The following is a 24,432-nucleotide window of genomic DNA, read 5'->3' as shown; positions in this document are numbered from 1 at the left end:
TGATTTTAAAGAAATTTCAACACAGCTGTCTCCAAAGGGAGAAAACCCAGATTGGGGTTAAGTTATTAAGACTAACACCACTGGGTTTTCCAACTGCACACGTGGAGTTGTGGTCCAAGTGTCCACGCACATCTTCTTTTCTGCAGCCATCGGAGAGATCACTATTCTTCCGTGAAATCACTGATGTTCTTAAGATACAGATGGTGGCCCTTTCCGGAGACATTGGTCCCTGGGTGTTGAAAACTGTGCTTGTTTTCATTTTGATGCCACCATTTCTCAGGCAGAGGTTTCGGTTGCCCTCCAAAGACTTTAAAGAGAATGTCCTGTCCGGATGCGTAGTGAGGCGTCTAAGAACCTTTCCAGAGCGCTGAGTGGTTCAGGCAGCGCCAGATATGACGGGGCCGGATGGGCATTCTGGGAGGACCATCTGGGAGGGAACCACTTTCTCACTAGGGGGAGGGGGGGATGGTGGAGGGGGAAGGGAGGGGAAGAGGAAGGGAGGGGAGAGAGGTGGAGATGGGGAGAGAGGGAGAGAGGAAAAGACAGAGGAGAGAGGCAGAGACAGAGAAGGGGTGGAGCCCTGCGTCCTGCAGCCTTGCTAACAGCCCATCTCCCCTGCAGACCCCACGCTGTGGACGCAGGAGCACGTGAGGCAGTGGCTGGAGTGGGCGATAAAGGAGTACGGCTTGATGGAGATCGACACATCTTTCTTCCAGAACATGGACGGCAAGGAACTGTGTAAACTGAACAAGGAGGATTTCCTCCGGGCCACCTCCCTCTACAACACGGAAGTGCTGTTGTCACACCTCAGCTACCTCAGGGAAAGTAAGTGCCTGGTCCCTTCCCTTTCTGGGCAGCAAAACACCCCCAGAGGCTGCAGCCCAAGTCCCCGGGGCTGGGAGAGAATTCTGCCCAGCCACTCAGGATGAAGACTGGTTCCCACGGAGCCAACCCAGGGAAAGGAGATAGGCCCCCGTCCCGGGCTGTCGGTTTATGCTGGGCGGATGCTATAGGAGCAGCCCGTCCGGGTGTCAAGTTGCCAAGGTCGCACTGGCTCCCAGAGACCCTGCGAGGGGGCTGACCCAGTCCTGCCGTGACAAGGGAAGGAAAACAAGGAATGGAGAAAAAGTAGGGAGCTGCAGCCCCGTGGGGTCTGCCAGAGGCGAGTCACACTCTTCCCATGAGAACCACTTTCCAGAAACTACTTTGCCCCCAACTGTACATAGATGGACACCCTGGCTGGTATTGTCTTGAGCGATGATTTAAAGTTCCTACAGTAAACTCTAGATTTACGTTTTTGAATATTTACACGTTAAGTTCCTCTTATTCTTGGGGTCACTCTGGCACCCCGTAACCCACCTTTACCCGCTGTTACCCACACACTCTTCCCAGCTAAACAGGAAGTGTAGCAGATGCTACAGGTGGGTTAGGATCTGTTGGAAGCTTTCTCCTGGCAGAGTCAGAAGGCAAAGAGCTTTGGAAAGGGAGAGTTTATGCAAGAAAGTGCACGGTTGTCCAAAGGATTTATCCAGTATGAGGCTTCTCTATTGCCAAGCCCCATCAATTTGATATGAATTTCATCTGACGTGAAACATACACATAGGAACAGAATTTTGATAAACTTGCTAATAACCCCAGCCTTAACTCTCCACCAGAAATACAGGTGGTATATCGGTGACCCCAAGTACCGAAGGACTGTTCAGTGGCCAGAAAAGATGGTCCTAAGATGGGGAGGTTGAAGCTACAGGAAAACAGCTGTGGATTCATTCTCCCAGGGGGCTTTCTAACAGTCAGCCCTGCCCAAAGATCCACTGGCAGCCTCGGGGTGCAGTGTTTGCTGTCCGTGGCTGCTGGGAATCTTGCAGGAGTTCAGCTTCGGAAAGGAGGAGGTTGAGGATTTTAAAGCCCCTTTAAAGCTGAGATCCTCGGACGGTGCCCACGGGCCGCTTTCCCTGGTCTCCCGGGCTCTGGGTTAGTTAGTTCTTCATCTGTGTTCCATTGTTCGGTGGGTCTTCAGCTCACCGTTCCTGTAATCTTCTGTCTCCTTCTGCAACAGTGCACTGTGTGGGGTAAGGGCAACACACCCTGGGTGTAAAAGTGAAAAAATTTGAAAATGCCTTCGGAAGTTTCCACTGGTGCCTCTAGGCTCCCCAGTCACCCCCTGAGGCGTCTGGTGAGCAGTCGGGCTGTGTGGGTGATGCAGTGTATGTTAACCCAGAGGAATGACCTCATGTCTGAGTCTTGCTGCAGCATGAGGTCAGCCCAAGAAAGGACCATTTCAAAAACAGGGGCGATTTTCCACCCAGTTTTTCTGAGCTTTGGAGAATGAGCGTTTTCTAACAATCTGTATTTCTTTAAGTGTTTATCGAATTCTTTTAGGAAGGATCTTTGCACAGAGTCCTGCAGTACTGCTAGCTGGGGAGGGCAGGAGGTGGAAGTGGGTGCACAGAAGCTGGGCATGAGAAGGAGAGACCAGCAAAGCCAAAACGCTGACCGATTTCTGCCTTTCTGCCCCTGCTGGTGTCATACGGCGGGGGGTCCGGGAATCACTTTGTGGGAGAAGAGATGGACCGCGAGCTTGGAGCACTTACGGGGCCCAGTTACCAGATGCCCTTGTTGAGGGGATGTTCAAGCACGTTCTGACTGATGTGGGGAGAGCCCATTCACGCCGTGTGATCCCAGGCCCTGCTTTCTGGCGGGTCCATAAACAACAGAAGTCCCTGCTGGGACTTCCTCTCACAGAAGAACCCAAGCCACAGACCCTGAAGCAAGACCAACCTATGCTCAGAAGGCCAAGGAATTTCATAAGGTGGTCGTGGGTAACTGTTGAGGAGGCTTTCTATCGGAGGAGAACAGATAAGAAAGAGCAAAGGAATAAGCATGCTGGGAAGAAGTGGACGCCAGAGGGTTGGGTTTGTGGGTTTATGTAGCAGGGCATGAAAAAGGGTGGATTTCTTCTCTTCGTTCTTTCTAAGAGTATTTGTAGACATTAAGGAAGATGCCCCCAAAGCAATAATAATATGAAGTTTCCAGAAAGGAGCTTATTAGCGGAGCAAATTTCCAGAGTTGAGTGGAGATGAACAAAGCACATATATGATACAATGTTGAGTGCAACAGCAAAATATAAAGGGGTCTGAGCAACGATGCAAAACCACGTCTGCCTGCAAAAGCAAAAATTAAAATACTTGTATTAAGGTTCAAAAAAACTTGCCCCAGCATAGTGTTGTACTACTCTAGAGGCCTTTTGAGGAACCTAGACTTAAAATGATCTGCAGCCTCTGGGACCCCCTGGTTGGGGCGGGGGGATCCACTGAGACGCCTGCAGGAGGTCACGTGCGTGGTGGCTGTCTGCTCCCAGGACTGCTGGGAACCCCGCAAGGCCCACCGACTTGCCTTCAAACACTGTATTGGTTTTCCGGACTTACTTCCAGCGGATGTTTTGTGCGGAGGCAGGGAGGCCAGGGCTCTGGGGAGAGGTTGGGGCAGCTGAGCTGAGGCCGAGAGAAGGGCGCTAATGCCTCATGCATTGTCATCTGTCCTTTCGTGGAGGAGGGGGTGGCGTTCAAACAGTTCCACTTTGGCAAGAGGTAGAAGGAAAAGAGCTGAGCTCCTCAGCACAGAGGGAGGAAGTGCAGTGGGGCTAAGGAGAGTGGATAGAAGAGAACTGGAGCCCTTCTGACTTGGCCCCGGGTCAGAAGACTGCAAGGCAGCTGCACCCCTCCAGAGGCGTCCGAGCTTTCTGGACTTTAGTAGAAAAAAGGACATGGTAGGATTAAGAAGCTCTGACACCAAATTTACCCTTTCACCAAAGGTGCTCGAGTATTTATTCGGGTTGTCAGGACAGGAGCTATACTTTCAAATTTTAAAAACCAAACTTCAAATTAAAAATGTATTTTCCAGGGTGGAGAAGAAATAATAGTGTCCTGAGCCCCCCTGTCTGGCGTGCTAGGATTTACCTGGCCTGCCTGGAGGCTCCTGTTCTCCATACCCTGGCTTTTCAGCTGGCCCAGACAGTGTGGCTGTACCCTATACCATCCCTCTGTAATGTCACCCGCACTTGAAATGGGAGGAGGACAGTGGGGGCCGGGTCTGGGGAGTTGCCCACAGTTCTTGGGATCATTCTGGAGTCTCCTGGGGACACCCCGGCTCTGGCTGCATCTGCCCAGGTGTCATTCACTTTACGGGACGGACAGGATGCCCCCTTGTGGACGCCATGGACAGCTAATTATAAATCCCCATTTTAAAGCCAAAGCAAATGAGGCCTGGAGTGCTTCGGAAATTGGTTCAGACGTGCCCAGCCCCTGGAGAGCAGCCTGGTGTCTGAGACCCAGGCCTCCTAAGGCCCGGGCTGCAGCTATGCCCACAGCCTCACGCTCTGAGGGCAGAGGCCAGGCTGCACAGACAGCGCCCGCTCACCTGGGCCACCCGGTCTTTCTCTCCCCTGCCGTGGAATTAGCCTCACGCCCCTGGGGCTCCCGTGTGGAGGGCCAGGCCGCTTTCCCCACAGCATTTTCTGTTTTCATTTGTACCCAGAGATAAATGCTTTCCGAAAACTTCCCTGTGGCCTCCTGGAATGAGGCCGATTAAGCCAAACCTATCTGCACGCCAACCCTGCCCTTCTCTCTTCCGCGCGGCGCCCCATACTCTGGACCCGACGGGCGGCCCCATCAGTATCTCATGCAGGCAGAGGCTGTATTTACAGTCTCAGGCTGCGGGAAATGAGATTGGGTGTCACAAGGCAAGATTGGGACGGACCTCAAAGGAAAGTGGGAGCTGTCCCCAAACGGCAGTTCAGACCCAGGGCCGCTGGGGGGAGTTTGGGGTTTCTGGGAGCCCAAGAGGTCCTGGGTGGGGCGGCCAGAGGCGGAGGGAAAGAGCCTTTGTTCATTTTACAGAAAGTTGTGCTCGGTCGGTCTGTCTGCGTCTGACCCGTGAAAAATGCTAAGAAAATGCGTTTGGAAATAGTGGCAGCACTAGAGAAATGAAATATATTGGGTGACAGGGAGACCACAGCAAAGGTATCTATCTTGATTCCCATTTTTAATTTAAACATAATGGAAAACACATTTTGCGTTTTGTGGTGTCCCCACCGGCCGCCTCAGATGTTCGGGCAAAGGTGATGGCTCCAGGCAGTTAAGCCAGTGAAGTATTATCCCTTCCAGGCCGGGTCTGACTGGTGAAGGAGAACAAAAGGCCAGATTTCCCGGGACTCAGTCGTCAGCCAGGCCTGTTGTTCAGAACACAGAGCCTCCTTCCTCCTCCCTGCCCGCCTGCACCCTCCAGCCAGAGCCATTGATGGCAGCGCAGAAAAAAGGAAGCCCGGCTTCAAGAGGCTGGCAGTGGGGCTGGCGAGGTGTCTGCAAGGCGGGAGACAAAGGCTCTGGCGCTCAGACGGCCGTTGTCTCGCCTGCAGGTGCCCCAGAGGAAGACCAGGTCCGCTCGTGGGAATATGGAGCTGGAGAAAGCCCGATTGCTGTGCTCCACCCACACCTGCAAGCTTCACTCTGTTCATTTCCGTCCCCCTTCAGATCCCAAATACTGTACCAGTGACGGATGGACGCGACAATGGGAAATTATTTTGTCCTTGTGCTTTCACATTGGGGAGCCTATTCCGTTCTCAGCAGCAGCTGCTCCGTGCTTTTCGGGGCCCCCAATACAGAGATACACATGGAAGCCCTCATGGAGCCTATTCCGTTCTCAGCAGCAGCTGCTCCGTGCTTTTCGGGGCCCCCAATACATAGATACACGTGGAAGCCCTCATGCGTACGTACATACATGAACAGATAAGGCAACAAACGTTTTAATTAAAGTATCACATAGAGAGAAGTGCAAAAATCATAAACGCACAAGTCAAAGAATTATCACGAAGTGAATCCACTCACTCGGATGAGTCCCTCCAGGTCAAGGGGGAGACTAGAAGCCCCCGTGTGCCCGCCTCCGTCACCCCCACTTCCTCCCCAAAGGCAGCCACTGTCTCGATTCCAACACCAGAGGTGAGTGTTGTCTGTTTCTTCGATTTAGCCAGGAGGCCGCAGGGTCTGCTGGGCTGAGAGCAGATTCTGTAGCTAGACCAGAATGGGCATCCTGCCTCCTGGGCTTTCTGGCTGCATGATCCTGGGCAAATTACCTGACTTCTCTGAATGTTGATTTCGTCATCTGTGTGAGAATTAAGTGAGAGAATAGACAGAAAGCATCCGGCGCACAACGACAAGCGCCCCGAGAGTGTTGGCTTCGCTCCTAGCATCACAGCCTGTTTCCTCTGACGAGGTGCTGTTCGCCCCACGCAGAAGGTGCCTCAAAGAAGGAGAGAGAGAGATCCAAAGCCACAGAGTGAGAGGTCAGGCTCCAGGGAGGACCTTCTTGCATCTGAACAAATTCCTTTAAGGAAAGAGTATGCCTTGCCACTCTCTGTAGCCTGAGGAACTGGTTAAGTAAAAAATGGGAGGAGAGAAGGGAAAGTTGGTCCCTTGGGAAGGAGGTCAGACACCCCAAATCAGCCCCTCCACGGGGAAGGCAGCCTCTCCTTCTAGGAGTGAAACTTGAACCAAGAACAGTCTTCAGGGCAAAATCCTTCTCCTAGGTTACCATGAAATATGTATTTCATGCAAGCTTTGCAGAGGTCAAACGACCCTTCTTCTTGGCTTTCTGGGAGTTTCCTCTGGAATTCACGTGTGCCCAAAGGAGAACTTTCACCGAGGGGGAAATTTAATAAGTGCGGTTTATCTAAGCTTCGTGCTCTCAGCTACATCTGCACTAATGACTCAGGCAGTTCGTTCCTCTGAGACCATCATTTTTCTTTATTTGCTCCAGCCGTGAGCTTTCCGCCTGAGGCCGAGAATGTCAGGGACAGAGAGGCAGACATTCTTGGTCTTACTCCAGAGGCTGTTTTCTCTTCCCTTGGAACGCTTGTTTCCATTTCTTAACCTCCTTCCAGTCATGGAGGATTATTTCTTATTGCAGCAGAACCCATTCATAACTCTGATTCCAGAGAACAAGGCAAATGCCCAGCAAGCTCTTTTATAAAGAGTTTATTGTGTGTCATCGTGGTGTCTGTGGGAGAAAAGATATAAAAATAGTCGTGATAATACCTAGCATGTATTGAACATTCATTCTGAGCCAAGGTCTGTTCCGAGCAGTTGTGTGTATTATTTTATTGACTCCTCTTAAGAACCTTATCAGGTAGGTGTTATTATTAGCCTGTCTTAAGCAGGAGGACCCTATGGCTTAGAGAGATTGGGTAAATTGATGGAGGTCACCAAGCTAGTAAGTGGTAAGAAGCAGGTCTAATTCTCAACTCTCATGTGCATAAAAATTTATATTAAACGAAGTGCAAAAAATCACTTTGTCCTTGATATTTTTGAGAATGGAAGAACCAAACGCATCTGGTTCTCGGCTATTCCGAGCGCGTGACTGCCTCCTTTCTAAAGGTGTCTCCACACAGCCACGCTTTGGCATAGAGTTCTCTAAGTACCATCACCACCCCTCTGCTTTTTTTGTCTGGAACTGTTGCAGAGCTGAAAGGAATAGTTGCTCAAGACCAAAGTCAGAGGTTCTGGGCAGTTGGATGACTCTTCCAAAATTCTCTCTTCGTCGTCTGGCCTGGAAGGGCACACAGCTTCTCTGAGGCACACAACCAAACGCCCACAGCTGGGTGAGGCAGCCGCTTCACTCCCGTGTCCCTTCCGGGACTTGAGACTAAAAATAGGAGTGTCTGACAGCCCATTCCCTGTTCCAAGCCCTGGCACCCGAGTCCGTCCACTCGGTCCCAGGGAGCAGGCAAAGGATGGTTTAGAAAGATTTTTGAGCTTCCAACACCCATGTCAAGCTTATAAAAGCAGATCCCAGCCCTCTTGGTTGCACTTCAGAGTTTCCACGGGAGAGCCTCAAGGAGGATGACAGAAATGCCCACGTTTTCCAAAATAAAGCTCCTGGATTTGCTGGAAACAAAGGCGCAAGTCTAGTTTTAGGAAAGAAGGGAGAATTTTTTTACATGCAACAACAATAAAAAAAAGAAAAAACCTAGAAAATGCCCAGCCTAAATCTACTAGAAAATGCCCAGACTAGAACTACTTTTAGTGCTTGCTAAAAGTAGTTCTGCACGAACATTTAATTCTAAAAGATTGTATACCAGCACCCTGGGATGACAGAAAATTCAGTGGCTTATGCCTCACGTTGAGTTGTATCCTCTTAGCTATGCATAAAGGGAGACAAAAGTTACTCTAGGGAGCCCTGCCAGCCCTACTCCTTTCCCAGCTCCTAGCACCCCCTTCACCGAGCGTGATGATCCAAGCACCTTGCCCACCTGTAAACCCAAAGGACATCCCAGTGGGAAGAAGGTGGCCAGGCTTCTCCTCCAGGGCGTGGCAATACACGCTGCAGTCCAATCTGGCCGGCGCTGGCCCATGGACAAGACAAAACAAAAACAAAGAGGAATGTGCAACAGAGGCCATATTCAGCCCACAGAGACTAAAATATTTACTATCTGGTCTGTATAAAAAGTTTGCCACCCCCTCTTGTAGTTCAAGGTGAAGAAATCAAGATCCAGACACGTAAAGTCCCTCATTCACCGTCACACGGGAAGTCGGTCGAAGGACCAGGACATGGTTCCCAGCCCTGTGTTCCTGCAGTGACATAGTGTGGACCCCAAGAACTCTAGAACCTTAAACGTGGCTGCTGGGAGGGCTCGTGTGTGTCCCGCCCACGAGCATTCTGTCCTACCTTCCTCGGACCCTAACTCCAGGAAGCTATTACAGTGCTGCGTGACCGGCCCCCCAAATGGGTGACATTAACTGTTTCTTTCTCTCAAGGAGTCAGTCACCTGTCCTTCCATCCTTCTCCCTGTCTCCTGCCGTCCCCACTCACTTCTCATCCCATCTCCTAGTCTGGATCTCGGGAGAGTGTCTTGGTTATGACCTGATGCTTTTGCTTCGCCTTTCAGGTTCACTGTTGGCCTATAACACAACCTCCCACACGGACCCGTCCTCGCGACTGAACGTCAAAGAAGGTGAGTCTGTTCTCTCACGTGTAGGACTGTCCTCGTTACCAGCCCGGCACAGTCCACGACGGTAAGACTGCGGTGGGGGAACCTCAGGTGTGTGTCCCAACTCTCTTGTCCACTCAGCTTTTCTAGAAGCCTAAGCTGAACCCCCTTATGCTGCTCGTTGCAGAAACATGACAAGGTTGTAAAATATCTTGTGATAATTCCGTAAAGATGGGACTTGAGCTTGTTACTCCATGAACGAAAGCGTGTTTTGCTCTTGGAAGGAAACGGATGCTGCTCACTCTCAAAGCCAAAAGACGGGGGCTTTTCTCTGTTGAAGGACGTGAAATGAAGATTTCAAGGATTCTTGCAAAATGTCATATTTTCAGGGGGGTGTTGGTAAGAAATTTAAGCGATACCAACTCGTTTTTAAAGTGGTGATTTGGAGATTTGGTCTAGTTGTTTTGCTTTGGTTGAAGGAGAAAGAAAATGGTCTCAGCAAATGGTTTTCGCCAGTGAGGCTTTTAGCAGCCATGACAATACATTTCTCAGCATCTTTATTCATGAAACAACGTTGTGGAGATTTCCTGCTCCAGACACTCTTAGCTTCCAGGCATTTAAACAAGTGAATAATTCATGGTACCTGGTTTAAGGGAGAAAAAATGTGAGTGAAAAAATTCTGCCTGAGGCAGAAGAAAAATTCCATGGAGGAGGGGCATTTTGAGTGGGGCCTTGAAGGATGAGTAGGAGTATGAGGGGCACTCTCTTCCTTGGCTCTCTCTCCTTCAATACTTTTTCTTTAAGGCACACCTGGCTGCATAGAAGGAATGAAGGCAGAAATTTTCAGTATCGGTCGCATGGAGTTAGCACAGCATAACATTTCAGAGAAACATAAAGCTCTCCTAAGGGAAGAATCTTAGAGACATTTGGTTCAAAACTGGCTCGGGTTATGGAGGAAACAGAGACCCAGTGAGCCTGGGTGTCTTGACCAAGTTCACACCTTCGATCTCATTAGACTTCCTGTTTCCTGTTGACAGTTTATAATCAGATGATGACCAGACAATTCTGTGGAGGAAAAATTCAACATAATGAATATGTTTGTAAACTTTCCTGGTTTTCTGTGACTTTCTTCACCTCCTGCCCCACGCTGGGCCAGTCCCTGCTACTGGTTTCTTTTGAAGTCAGAGTTATTGGCTTTTGCCATAAAAAATCTGAAGTCATATTGACTCATCATACAGTCCAAGCCACATTTTATTAGATGACCCATTTATCATCATGTTGCAAACGTCCGTAAGAGACAACATGTATTACAGTGTCAAACATATTAGATTGAGGTCGGAGCACCTCTGGTTTACTTTGGGGAAATCACTTCATGCCCTGAACCTCAGTTTCCTGTCAAATAAAAGGGCCAAACTAAACCAGTAAGAGTCACCCCTGACTGTCGAGCTCTTGGCGGCTGCAGGTGAGGGTCTGCTTTCGTCCAGGGCCCCTCTGCTCTGATCTGGTTCACTTACTGAACTTCGTTTCATCTGCAGATAGGGATCCACGTCTTGGAAGGAAGGAGGGAGAGAAGGAAGAAGGAAAGGAAAGAAGGGAGGAAGGCAGGCAGGAGATCCCTGAAAGCTCCTCCAGTTCTGCAGGCTGAGGATTAACCAGGGAGACTCTGGGGGCAGAGCCAATGAGAGAATATCTGATATTGGACTTAAAAGACAGATTTTCGTTAAGAAGCAAGTTTGTCTGGGTTGAACTGCGCTGATAAACGATTCATTATTCCTCCAGGGGTCCTAGCTTTCAGCCTCTCCTCTACCTGCGCTGCTGTTCCTTCCCTCGGTCCTTCTGTGAGTTTGTAATGCCACGCTGGGCTCTTTGGGGCTTTTGCAGGAGCTGCCTCTCTTCTGAAATGAATGAACTGCAGTATCCAGGCAAGTGCGCGCTGCAAGGCCCTCAGTCAGGTGGTGCTGGGCATTTATCTCCCAGCATCGGCCCTGGCCTCCAGAAATGGTTACGTCTGCGCTTTGCAGGTGCAGCTTTTGTCCCCAGTAAAGCTTTCCACTTGAGCTGTCTTGCTGCTCTGTCGCCTTCCCCCTCCTGAGGTGGTCTGAATCTGTCTAAACGGCCCACCGTCCACAAAACAAAGTACATTAGCAAGACAAAGCTAGCCACGCTCCTCTCTCCCTGCTTTTCACCTTCCTCCCCACCCTCTCTCTTCTGCTTTTCTCTAATAGCTATCTTGGGTTCTTAAAATGTTAAATGGAAAAATAAAGAGAAGACGTCATGCAAACTTAGCTCCGTCTTGTTTGAATAAGGCACACACAGAGCCCCGAACAAACCCAGAGTCCAACAAGAGGACCAGAGCTCTGTGTGTGTGTGTGTGTGTGTGTGTGTGTGTGTGTGTGTGTGTGTGTGTGTGTGTGTGTGTGCGTGTGTGCGTGAGTGTACGTGTTTATTTCACAAAGGACAGGTGCTGGGATCAAGCACAAAAGAAAGAAGTTGAAGAGGTAAATGCTTCTATGAATGCTTCTTCAATGTGCTTATCAAATGAGTATGTCTTTTTACTTTAAAATGGCATAATCATCCTTCCAGCTTGTCTCTTGAAAACAGTTGCACTCTCTAAGGGTTATTGGTGCCCAAGAAGTAAGGCTAGATTTTAAAAATTAATTTGTAGCAGTTTTTAAGCTTTTTCTAAAATTAAATATTCTATGGTCACAGATTGGACGCAGCTAGAAAAATTATGCTCTCTCTACCTGATACCAAAGCTAATGCACTTAAGAAAATAAATTAGAATAGAAGCAACTGCTACCCATTTTCAATGCAGCCACCACTGTCATATGTATAGGATTCTGCAATGCCTCAGACACTTTCACGTGCTTTGCCTCTGCTTTTAAGCCCGGCAACGTCCCCGAGAGGTAGGTTGAATTAGCCCCATTTTTCAGACAGAGAAAGTGTGCTTCAGGACTATTAAATGGCTCCCTGAAGGGCACACAGCTATTCAACAGCAGAACAAGGATTCAAACCCCGGATGTAGGATTCAAAATCCCTTACTTCAGATAGTCTCCCTGACAAACACAGCCTTTCCCTTCTAGCTGGCTTTTCATGAAAGCAATACCTTGCCTAAATGTCATGTGGGTGGAGATGTGAATTTTTTCCATGATTTTTCTCTGTCACTGTAGTTTTTCTACTCTCATCTCCATCCACATCCCTGCACTATCCTCTCTTCCCAAAGATAAATTCATACATAACCCCTGCTTGGCACTAGCCTCTACTCCTAACCGCACAGAGAATGAGCTGGAGAGCTTTTTAAAATTACTGATGCCCTAGGACAAATATTGTATGACTCCACTCATAGGAGGGACCGTAAGTGGGCAGATTCATAGAGACCAGAAAAGTAGAACGATGGTTTCCAGGGGCTGGAAGGAGGGAAGAATGGGGAGTTATTGTTTAATGGGTCCAGCCTTTCAGTTTGGAAAGATGAAAGAGTTCTGATGGTGATGGCTGTCCAGCGTGAATTACTTAATGCCACTGAAATGTACACTAGAAGATGGTCAAAATGGTAAATTCTGTGTGATGTGTGTTTTACCACAATAAAAACTGCAAAAGCACATGAAAAGATCTCAACATCGCTAATTATTAGAGAAATGCAAATCAAAACTACAATGAGGTATCACCTCACAGCAGTCTGAATGGCCGTCATCAAAGAGCCTACAAATCATAAATGCTGGAGAGGGTGTGGAGAAAAGGGAACCCTCCTATACGGTTGGTGGGAATGCAGATTGATGCAGCCACTGTGGAAAACAGGATGGAGATTCCTTAAAAAACTAAAAATAGAGTTACCATATGATCCAGCAATCCACTCCCGGGCATATATCCAGTAAAGACAAAAATGCTAATTTGAAAAGATATATGCACCCCAATGCTCACAGCAGCACTAGCTATAGTAACCAAGACAGGGAAGCACCCCAAGGGTCCATCAACAGATGAATGGATGAAGAAGATGTGGTACATACATACGATGGAATATTACTCAGCCATAAAAAAGAATGAAATGATGTCATTTGCAGCAACATGGATGGACCTAGAGATTATCAAGCTAAGTGAGGTAAATCAGTCAAAGAAAGACAAATATTATATATGATACCACTTGTATGTAGAATCTAAAAAAGAATACAAATGAATCTATTTACAAAACAGAAACAGATTCAGACATAGAAAACAAACTTATGGTTACCAAAGGGGAAAGGGATGGGGGAAGGGATAAATTAGGAGTATGGGATTAACAGATACACACCACTATGTATAAAATAGCAACAAGGATTTACTGTATAATACAGGGAAATATATATATATATATATCTCTGAAAAAAATACAACAAAAGTAAAAATAAAAAATGTTTTAAAATACTGATGCCGAGGTCCCAAACACAACCAACTGATTCAGAATCTCTAGGAGTGACAGCTGGGCACTGGAAATTTTTTCAAGCTCTCCCCGTTACTCTTAAACCTGCAGCCAAGATTGAGCAGTGCTGTCCTACATGGCAGACAGGAACCAGAAAGAGGAAAGGGAGACCCATCTCAGAGCCACCCAGGTTTTCTTGGAGACACACTGGGCGGTTGATCTTGATCTTTCCTGGCCCCAAACTGACCTAGAAAAGGAAGAGCAGAACCTCATGTTATACTAATGGAAGAGCAGGTTGAACTGACCACTGGATTATTCGCTCTTTTTCATCCTTGTCATTGATGAGGTTATAATTTTTATTGATATTGATTCTGAATGCTTTACATGAGTCCATCACTTCAGCTCTCAGAAATCCCATCCTTATATGTTCTCATCGTGTGTATCTAAGTAGTAATTGGGATTGGTGTTGGTTACCTGATCTTATCCGGAGAGCAATGGGGTTCTAGAAGTTCAATGGTCATTCCAAGTATTGGCTTGGCCAAAAAGTTCGTTCGGTGAATGAATACATTGTTCAATAAAGTTCGTGGTGAAAATGAAAGATGTGTCTTATTTTTGCTTAAAACTGAACGAACTTTTTGGCCAACCCAATACGTAGGAGTCCCGGGGCCAGGACTGAGGATTCTCTAAACCTCGATCTCCGACCTCCATGCCCAGGGACGAGTGTGTCCACCCAGGATGCAGCTCAGAGCTCCACCGTGTTTCCGGGCGGCCTTGCCCTGGGCCCTCCCAGCGCATCCCCTGGACGGGCAGCAGCGCTCTGCTTCAGAGCTGCTTTGCATCCTAAACCCTCATTTCCTTAGCTCCTCGTGCTGGATCTGCTTAAATACCTCTGACTCTCCAAAAGTCAGAGGATACTGAGCTCCTTGTTTATTAACTCCTGGAACTCATAAACCGGCTCATGGAGGCTGAGCCTCTAGCCCCCGCCCAGGAAGCCCTTCAGGACCCTCTGTGAAATGCAAACCGCTCCTCCACGCAGGTCGCCTGCGGCCGGGGGCACAGCGCTGGCCTGCAGTCACCTGGGCTAATGGATAAAAAGTCTGTCTTCTTGCACGCTAAGTGTGGGAGAGAGAGAGGGGGAGAAACCACCTTTCCATGTCCTTCAGAGTGAAATGCCTAACCGGTGCTGAAGATTATGCTAATGAGAGCCCTGCTTCTCTCAAGGAGATTTCCAGATGGCGGGACCTGTGCACATAGCCAGGACCACGGTTCTGCAGCCCCTCACTGTCTGCCAAGCGTTTGCACATCTATTAGGTCGTTTGCGCCCCTCACCATCCCCGTGAGCTGGCAGGGCTGATATTATTATGATCCCCGTTCTGTAGATAATGGAAACAAGGCACAGAGATAACAGGGTCCATTTGAAGTCACAGGTCTTAGGACAGAGCGGGACTGCAACGTAGGTCTCTGCCGTTCACTGCTCCTTCCAGGCTACTTCTCACCTCATCATCTCAACATATTTCATTCAAGCATCTGACATCTTTTCTAAAAATTTATCTTATTGAAGTATAATTGATTTACAATGTTGTGTTCACTTCTGCTGCACAGCAAAGTGACTCAGTTATACATGTATATGCAATCTTTTTCATCTTCTTTTCCATTATGGTTCATCACAGGATATTGAATATAGTTCCCTGGGCTATACAGTAGGACCTTGTGGTTTATCCATTCTCTATATAAGAGTTTGCATCAAGCATCTAACAAACATCTTAAACCTTCTTTAAGTAATGCTCTCCATTTCCCCAAGGCAGGTATTTATCTCATACCTCAGCCTTAGAGCATATTGGTTCAAAACCCAGGCTCTGGACTCAAACAGGCTGTGTGACTTTAGTCAAGTCGCTTACTTTTTTCTGCCTCAGTTTCCTCATGTATAGAATGAGGACAATCTTACTGCCCCTTCAGGAGTGATATTACACGTATAAATCACTTACCAGGGTATCTGATGCACCAGTAAGTACACAATATGTTTGCTCCATGGATTACAGTAGTAATTAGAATTTTATCACAAAATCATTAGAATGTTCTTGAGGGTTTACCACATGCTGACACTACACCCAGGGTTATGAAAGACACCATATCAGATGGCGTGGTAACACCGTAGAAGAGGTGGCCAAGTTGTTTAAAATCTTATTCGGGGGATTCACATATGGAACGATTAAGGAATAATATGAAACTGCATATAATCAAATAGAAAAATGCACATGACCTACAAGAAGTTCCCTAAGAGAAATGAAGAGATGAAAAATCATTAAGTGTTAAAGTGGACCATCCACTCCGAACCTTTCATGGAACAGAGGCGATAGGAGGCCGGGGAAGGCGTGGGTCCCCCCAAGACCACACAGGAAGGGAAGAGCTTCTCTCAGGACCTTAGTCAGGACCCGTGCCCTCCTCCACGCCGTTCACGCATCTCTTCATTTATTAGGAACCTACCATGTATGGGACGCTAGGCTGAGCCTCGGAAACGCGGTACCCAGCCGGCTACCCTCCAGAGGATGTAGTCAGAGATACAGATGGGCCTGTAAGTCAGTGCTGTGTATTGGCTATGGCTGCTACAGCACCACCTCTCGCCACTTTCCCCTGCATTTTCATCGCCTGTGGGGTGTCCTTGACGATTTAATGATAGAGGTCGTAGTGGAAGATGGGAGGCCTCCGGAAGGACCCAGCACGGTGGTGCTGGAAATGGGTATCGAATGAAGGGAAGGTGGACACCAAAGACCCAGCATGTCTGGGTCTATCCTGTGCGGGGGCTGTGTGTGCTCGGGCTGGGTTTGGGGGACGGGACCAGGTGGGGTCCCGCGGGTATACCTGAGTGTGCCCCCTGGGAACACCGGGGCCCGGGTGTGTGACGCGAGCATGATGGCGGAGCCTTGGGAGGGACTCTTAGTGGTTTACACGAAACCGAAAGACGGGTATAGCGTCACTGTGTGACAGGAAGCTCGGCAAAGGAGCCAGGGATTTGCTTCAAAATAGGGCAGGGAGGGGGCATGGGTGGGGGGAGAGCTGAAGTCAGGTTGACCATGCGTTCATGCTTGTTAAAGCCGAAGGGCCCTTCGGGGTGCAGTAGACTTTTCTCTCTGCTTTCCTACATCTTCAAAATTTTCCATGATTTAAAAGATGCCCCGAGAAGTTTTGCTTTGATGGAGGAGATGTAGATGCGTGCCGAGTATGGATTCCTGTGCCCTGTGCGTGTGGTAGTGAACAAGAGTGGCAGTTTGGGGGCCCAGCAGGGGCGGTGGGCTCGAGGCAGCAGCCTGAGTCAGGGTCTCAGGGGGTGAGCGTGTGTTTGGCGGGGCCTCGGGCCGTGTGTGTATTGCCCTGTGCGGGGTGGCCAGTGCGGGTTGGTCTGGAACACGTGCGCCTGAGGAAAAGGCCTGTAATGCTGTGAGGTAATCGCCTGTTATTTTTAGGGAGTAAATAACATCTCTCATGGAGCAGGTTATGTGGCTCCATGGGCTCTGTCTGTGTCCGCTAATGTGCACTTAAAATTTGAGGGTATTCAGGCCTCCCAGGAGGGCCTGTTAAGAACTTTGTCATTATATGTTTTTCCTTTATGATGAACTACCCCTAATCCATTTTTAGCCAAAGCAGGGATGATGGCTGAGTGTGTGTGTGAGTGTGTGCTGTTTCTGTGTCCAAAGGCAAGATTTATGATTATAGAACAGACAGTAGCTTGCTCTCTCGGTTTTATTTTTTTTTAAATTGTTTTCCTTTGAAATTCCAGACTTAATGTTTTGTCTGCTTTCAATCTGACCCTCTTTGGAGAGCTACATGTTGTGTGTGTGTGTGTGTGTGTGTGTGTGTGTGTGTGTGTGTGTGTGTGTGTGTGTTTTCACCAGAGAGAGATTGAGAGAGCGAGAAAGAGAGAGAGAAAGAGAGAGAGAGGGCTGGAAACAAAGAATCTTTGTCTGTAAGCTGTAGCAGGCAGGAAACCCCAATCCCGAGGGAGCTGAGCCAGCCAGCCCTGTCCTGGAGTCAGACTCCAGCTCTCTGAATTCAATTTGACAGCTTGTCTGGGACACTTTCTAAGTAACCATTATCCTTCCTTTCTCTGAGTAAAAGAACTGTTATTTTGTTCCGTGGGTGTGCTGTGTACGCTGTTACCGCATGTGTGGGTTCCACAGCGACTAGAACACACTCTCTCTAAATTATTGGAAACACTTAGCCTGTTTCCTAAGACAAGTGTAAATTTGTTCCAGGATAACGATGCGATCGGCTTTCCGTGTTGCCCGTTAGAGGCAGGTACAGGGATTTCGCTGGGACGTTTTGTTTAGTCCTCGTTACGGCACGGATCCCCCTTTATTGGAAGGAGCTCTTCCATCCCAGGAAGAATTCAAATTGTGTACATTTTATTCCTTCGAAGATTTTTTTTTTTGGAAATATGTATAAAGATATCTTCCGATGATCATTCCCCTCAGTTTCTGTGTTTGATCGATTAACTGATCATTTTTAAAGAAATCTACCACCATAGGTCTCTCTCGTCTCGGGGAGGGAATTTCAAGGTAGGTGGGTGTCAGCCGTGAGCCCCCAGGGCTTGGGACAGGCAGGCACAACTGGGTGACCCCCTGGAGTAAAGCAGGCACTGCTCTCCTGTCTCCAGCCGCTCACATCAGTTGACTGCCGCAACCTCATGAGGGATTGTGAGGCAAAACCCGCCCTTTCCGGAGCGTGCGTGTCTGCAGGCCGTCCAGGTCCCGCCAAGCAGGATGGAAAGAGGCACCGTCCAGCGCGGCCTGGGTCACCTCGGGGTCTGGGCGGGGTGACAGCTTGGCCAGCAGCACAGTTTTTACCAATTTAGGTTCTGACCAAAAAAATGTGTCCTTCAAATGTGAGTGGATTCCTGTCTAGACCATTTCAAACAGAACTTTGAATGTTTCCCGTTCTCCCATTGCCTGACATACCTTCCTCGGCTGTCTCACTCCCACCCCAATCCACCCCCTATGAGCCACACTCGCTCTTGGTGGCCCAGGTCAGACGATGTCTCCTCAACCACCCCTGCCCCACGGCGCTTTGCTTGTACCCACTGTCTTCCCAGTGAAGCATCCGACAGAGTATATCCAACAGCCTTTGGTCTTGCAAGACTTGATGCATCTTGGAGGCAGGGACAGTGCCTTAGAAAAGGCCGTGTATGGATGGATGGATGGATGGTTGGATGGATGATGGATGGATGGTTGGATGGATGCATGGATGGATGGATGGATGCATGGATGGATGGTTGGATGGACGGTTGGATGGATGGATGATGGATGGATAGTTGGATGGATGGATGGATGGATGGATGGAAATTAAAGACAAATTGCCTTAAACTACTCCCCAGGGGCTTACTGTAAAATTCACCCTTCGTGATGTTTCTAAATCCAAGAGTGATGTTTTGGCCTCGTCCACTGCAAAGATGGCCTCAGGACTTGCCTTTCCCTTTCTGCCACAATTTCCCCTTCATTTGACCCCAACGTGATTCCTCCCAGGCTGTGAGTGGTCCCACCCAGAAGTAGAGGGAAGAGCTTGCCGAGAGCAGATTTCAGTAACAAGGTGATGGTTCCACATCACCCTCTTTTGCCCCATTTTTTATCAGCTTAGACTCCCCTTGGAGGCCCTTCAGATTTGGGTCCCCTTGCTATAGGTGCCACTGAGAAAGAGGCCAAGGACAGGACCAGGACAAGGGAAAGTCATATTGCAGGAAAGGTTAACTCCTGCTTATTCAACCCTCCTTTTCTTACCTTTCTTATCAACCCCCCCCCATAACGATAACAACTGCCATTGATTGAGGGCTTATTCTGTGCCAAAAACTTTTCTCTTCACTTCATTTTTACGCTTCATAGCCACCTTATGTAGTTGGTATGATTATTATTCCCATCTTGCATATAAGAAAACTGGGGCACAGATACGTTAAGCTCAAATGGCAAAGCTAGTAGGAATCAGAAAGCAGCACAGAGCCTGTTACTGCAGCCCACTCCCCACCCAGGCAGTGCCAGGCCCACAACTGCATCTCGCTCTTCCATCCAGCACACCACGGAACGGCCCATTTCTTCCAGGAAGCTGATGTCATCTAGTTGTTAAGATGATATGGTGAGAGTCACTGATTTCTGCTATGGTCCTCAGATCAGGACCCTCACTCAGGGTACTCAGTTCTTGCATTTCAAGAAGCATATTAGGTGGCTTCACAGATGTCCTTTTCATTATTGTGCTTTATAATTTACACAACATTATACATTTTGTGTGTTTAATATTACATTTTTAAAAATCAAAGAAAAAAAGAAGAGCTTTAGAAAAGGAAATGCTATCCTGAGTAACACTCTGTCGATCAATAAGGATTGCAGTAAACTGAACTTAAAAAAACAAGGGCGGTGGATATTAGCTCGATAAATCTAGTTGTGAAATTTCCTCAAATTGCAAGAGGTAAGCAAGGCCTTGCCTCAATAACCTTCATTGACCCGTGGCTCTCCAGGAAAAGGAAGGATATCAGCATCACCTGGACCATTTTAAAGACACAAGCCAGGCCGCTCCAGCATCCCAGCCTACACCCGCTTCTCAATCCATCGGTGCCCTTGGCTGGCGAAGTTGGAGCTGAGTGTTCTGAGAGTAGGCATCTCCCATTGCTTCTGAAATTCTCTCCCCACACATCACCCCACCACTGAGAGCCAGGCTTTACTTGAATACTTAACTGAGGAAAAATGTGCCTTTGTTGCTCTGCATCGGCCTCCTTTCTGCCATTGCAACACTGGTCTCTCCTCTTCCCTGTGCCAGCAAGCATCCTGGCCCCTGGTATTGTTCCTGGCTGCTTAGAAGTGCCCCCTTGGGCATCTTTCATCATGTTTATCAAAACTGCTCTTACATGCTCCCTTGGAGAATCTGATAGGCGCCACCGTGCTCTGCAACATCAGTGAAGGTGACAGTGAAAACATGAACCCTGCTGCACCTTAATAAAGGAAAATGCTTTACGTAAACCTCAGAGGGGGAGGGGAAGAGGTGCAAGGCTGTGGGAGAGGTATTTGGGGCCAACTTGACCTCCAGAGCACCCTTGCAACTGGACCCGGCCAGACAGCTGCCCCACCCACCAATGCCAGGGAGGGGTGTCCTGACGGTGGACACTCGGTGGGTGGGGTGGAGTGCCACCACAGCTCCACTAACGTGTCAGTGGCGTTTCACACTTACTGAGTGGGCCGTTTGGGCTTTGCATTTCCAATTCATCTCCAGACTCTTGACTATTATTATTTTAGCCCTCCCATCCCTACCAGGTTTCACTTTGACTCAGACATTTCATCCCATTCCAGATTATAGAGCTCCGACTCAAAATGAAGTTGGCCTTGGTTGATGTAACTCTATTCCCATGACCGCAGGATCTTGGTTTGTAATAGAAACTGGAAGTGATCGCTGTTAGCTGTGTTGAGGAGTGGGGTCCCAGAGTACTTTGGGAAGAAAAGGCGAGGTCCGCAAGTGCTCCAGGTAATCCACTGGTGGCCACCTCCACACGGCATATTGCGAATGCATTTGTTTTGCAAAAGACACTGATTTTTAGAAATTCTACAGAGAGGCTGTTTGAGGGTCAGTAGTTGTGGAAAGTATTTAAAAGAAGTTTGTTTATTCCCGTGCTCATAAACCAAATTTTTCTCCATCTCTCTTCCCCTCTCTCTCCCTCCTCTCTCCCTCCCCCCCACCCCGCTTCCCTGCCCCAGAGAAAGAGAGAAGTTTTTCTCCTGCCAGGCAGAGGTATAGGGACTTGGGGGAATCTTCTAGTGAAAAGCCAAGGCATAGATAGCATCATTTGTTATCTTAAGATTAAAAACCTTTCCCAAGTTCTTTTTATAGATGTAACATCATACTCTCTTCAGAGAAGCCCATATCTAAAACAATAAATAATGATTTCTCATGAAATATCCTTTTGAGAGAAGATCAAGTCTCTGAGGAAGAAATACTATGGTTAGAAACACTAACCCACGTGGGCTTCTCCCCTCCAGCCTCAGAGATCTGTGAGCAATCCCATGTGAGGATCAATAAAAAGTTGAACACCCCCCGGATGACGTTCAAATTCGTGTGTTAGGCACATCCTAAAGAGAAAGTGGTAAATTACGTGAGATTATTACTTTCTCAAAATCCAGGACATCCTTCAAAGCCCAATTCAAGTCCCACCCTCGTCAGGATACGTTTTCCTTACCCACAAAGACTCCAATCTCTTCTCGGGACCCTATCTCAGTCACTAGCCATCAGTGGACCTAATTACAGATTATCTTGTCATCTTTAATGGTGAGTTTTGTCCTGTGTCCCTTTTTTCCAGCCCTGTAGATATTCAGTAAGTAACGTTGACAGCTGATGGATTCACGGGGGAAGGAAAATCTAGTTTGTCAATTTAATTAAATATTTACTCAGTCCTTCTGCTCCCCTAAACAAAGAACCAGAAGAAATTAGCCTTGGTTGACACGAGAAAGATTAACTTCTTTCCAAGGAATAAAACTCTGGAAAAGAATAGCAGCTATAATCTTAGAAGACATTTGGAGTGTGTAGAGCATTTTCACATGCATGATCTCATTTATTCTCAAAAGAACCCTGTGAGGATTAAATAGGCTATTTGCTTTTCCAAATTCTTAAATTTTAGGAGAATCGTTTTTTCCCCTGCTACGGTTAGGTTGACAGAGTCAGAGACATTGTCACTTGCCTAAGTTCACACAGCTCATAACTGGCAGAGATGAGAGGGGAACCAAGGAGTTCTGAACCTCAATCTAGAGTTTTTTCCATGGCAGTGAACTGTTTCCCTGTTTGGAATGGATTAAAGAGAAATCGTGAAATTCCTTCCTATGAAAATCTTTTAAGAGTCCTTAATAACACCACAAATGACGTTAGACTTGATAAGATTTAGGTACCCCTCTTCCAAAGAAATGAAAACCGTTCTTGGTATAGCTTTGAAAACTCTTCGAGCTTCAAAAGTCTTTGGCCTGCCCAATATCCTAGAGGAGTTGAGAGAAAGGCAGTTTTTCTGCTATGAGTCATACTTTCAATTTCTATTAAAATTCTTATATGGCCACATATGCTTTCTCTCAGGCTTTGGGCCTCCAGGCCTGTGCTAATTTGCATGTCTGGTTTAGATAATGTCTGAAGTCCCCTCCAGCCTGAAAAGAAACCTCGGATTCTATTATATAAGTGAGACCACATTCCACCTGCCCAGAGTTGATGGTTGTCTTTAACTCCTGTGCTTTTTGATGTGTGGGTGCAGGACACAGAGGTGGGAGTGTTCCTTCAGGGAGAACTCACCTGTCCTCTTCTCAACCACACTGACCCCTCAGAAACGCCCTTTCCTGCAAAACACTTCAGAGGCGGGTCAAAAACAAATCATAGGAAGTGCTGGGATTTTAAGTTTCTTCATTTGAATGGCCTTCCTAAATCCGTGTGATTCTAAGACAACAGATTTGGCAATTACCCTGATTCTAAATATGCAAAAACTGGTTAACTCTTTAATAGACTAAGCTCATCTCACCTTTTACTATCTCTCACCCGGACATCAAAACGATACTGTCAAGTTTTTTAGCTTATTTTTTCGTCTTCCAACATAAAGTAATTCTCACAAGGTAAAGGACTGATAACAAGGGATGGCTTTTCCAGAAGGGCTTTGAAATCAATGTTGGGCGACCCAGTCACTTTTCATAAGAAAATTATGGCACTATGGAGAGCTTTATTTTTGTAACATTAGATGGGTCAAGTCTTTGTTCAAATTGTGCTGTCAGCGAGGCCCTCCCTGTCCCAGCACTACCAGCTCCCCTTCACCTGTTTTCTTTTTCTCCATACCACTCACCACCTTCTTATATACGATGTCGTTTACTATTTGTTTCGAATGTCAGCTCCCAGAGCAAGGATGTATGTCTGGCCACCATTGTATTCTCAGCACATAGAACAGGGTCTAGCACAATTGTAGACATTCAATAAAATGTTGTTGAATGAATGAATGTGAGTAGGATGTGAGGTATTAGCTAAGCCCAATAGCTGGTGCTGGGAAGAGGAAGAACCTGGGGGCAAGAGAAGGAAACAAGGTGATAAGATACAGTCCGTCTCTTCCCAAAGGTGCTCACCGAGCAAGGGGCATAAGTGCACAAAGAATTACACCAGGAGGCTGAACAAGATGAGGGCAATAAACACGAGACCTTCACCGCTGAGCCTTTGCAGAACTCTGGAAGAAAAAGATGCAAAAGCTGAAGCATGCAACAGATGCAGGACTATCCCGTGTGGCCAGAGAGTGAGGGCAACCCAGCTGAGGAACGCGGACCGGAGAGGGTCAGATCCGGGCTCTCAGCAGAGCCCAGGGGGCTGAACACAGACTGCTTCTCATTCATCTTCAAGCCCTCTTACCTAAGTCAGCTGTTAGGTTTTCTTTTTCTGACCCAGAATCCTCTTAAACCTGAGGCAGATTTGACCCAGGAAGGCTGCAATTTAGTTGCGTCTGCATGGCCCAACGTGGAGGGGAGTTTGGGCAAACACCCAATTAACTGAGTCAGTATAAATTGCTTTTCCACACAAGGCTGGCCCCCAAATCCCACTTTGAGGCCTTATCAAAATAAAGAGGTCGTTTAGACTTGTGTGTCATTTAGACACAGAGCCCATGGGAGGGACGAAGTCAAGGGAGGGTCCCAGCTTGGCGGGGAGCCTCGTGAGACCGTGGCGAGGCTGTGCCCACAAGGGTGCCACTGGCCTCTCCAAATTCTCATCTTGGAAAGCCATCCATCCTTCAAGCATTTCTCTCACGTGTCCTTTCTTCCCTTTGCACGTGGAATATCTTAAACAGTAGTTTTATTCTCCTCCACGCAGCGGGGCCAGCTCTGAGGCTGAGGGGCTGTTTGGATTCCAGGACAAGATCCTTGAGCAAAGGAAATCTGATCCAGGATGTTTTTTTTCTGTGCGTTCCAAGTTTAAGGAAAGCCTTCCCTAGATATTGCCCTCCTCCTGAGATCTCCGTGGAAGCCAAGATCCTCTGGTGCTCTTTAGAACATAAGACGCCCCTGAGGTAAAGGCCGAGCTGCCCTTATAG

At 47.9% G+C, this 24,432-nt stretch overlaps 1 protein-coding gene across 1 annotated transcript in view; it reads left to right on the top strand.

Moving 5' to 3' along the window:
- Positions 1-24,432, top strand: part of FLI1 (Fli-1 proto-oncogene, ETS transcription factor) — a 115,140-nt gene that overhangs the window by 76,892 nt on the left and 13,816 nt on the right. The window contains exons 4-5 of the mRNA XM_007129605.4: positions 622-825; positions 8,939-9,004. Coding sequence (XP_007129667.1) covers positions 622-825; positions 8,939-9,004 — 270 coding nt within the window. The remainder of the gene's footprint in view (positions 1-621; positions 826-8,938; positions 9,005-24,432) is intronic.

Source organism: Physeter macrocephalus, chromosome 16, assembly GCF_002837175.3.
Source record: "Physeter macrocephalus isolate SW-GA chromosome 16, ASM283717v5, whole genome shotgun sequence".
NCBI classification, from domain to species: domain Eukaryota; kingdom Metazoa; phylum Chordata; class Mammalia; order Artiodactyla; family Physeteridae; genus Physeter; species Physeter macrocephalus.
The sequence above is the reverse complement of the archived record's forward strand: the minus strand, read 5'-3'. Positions and strand labels throughout refer to the sequence as shown.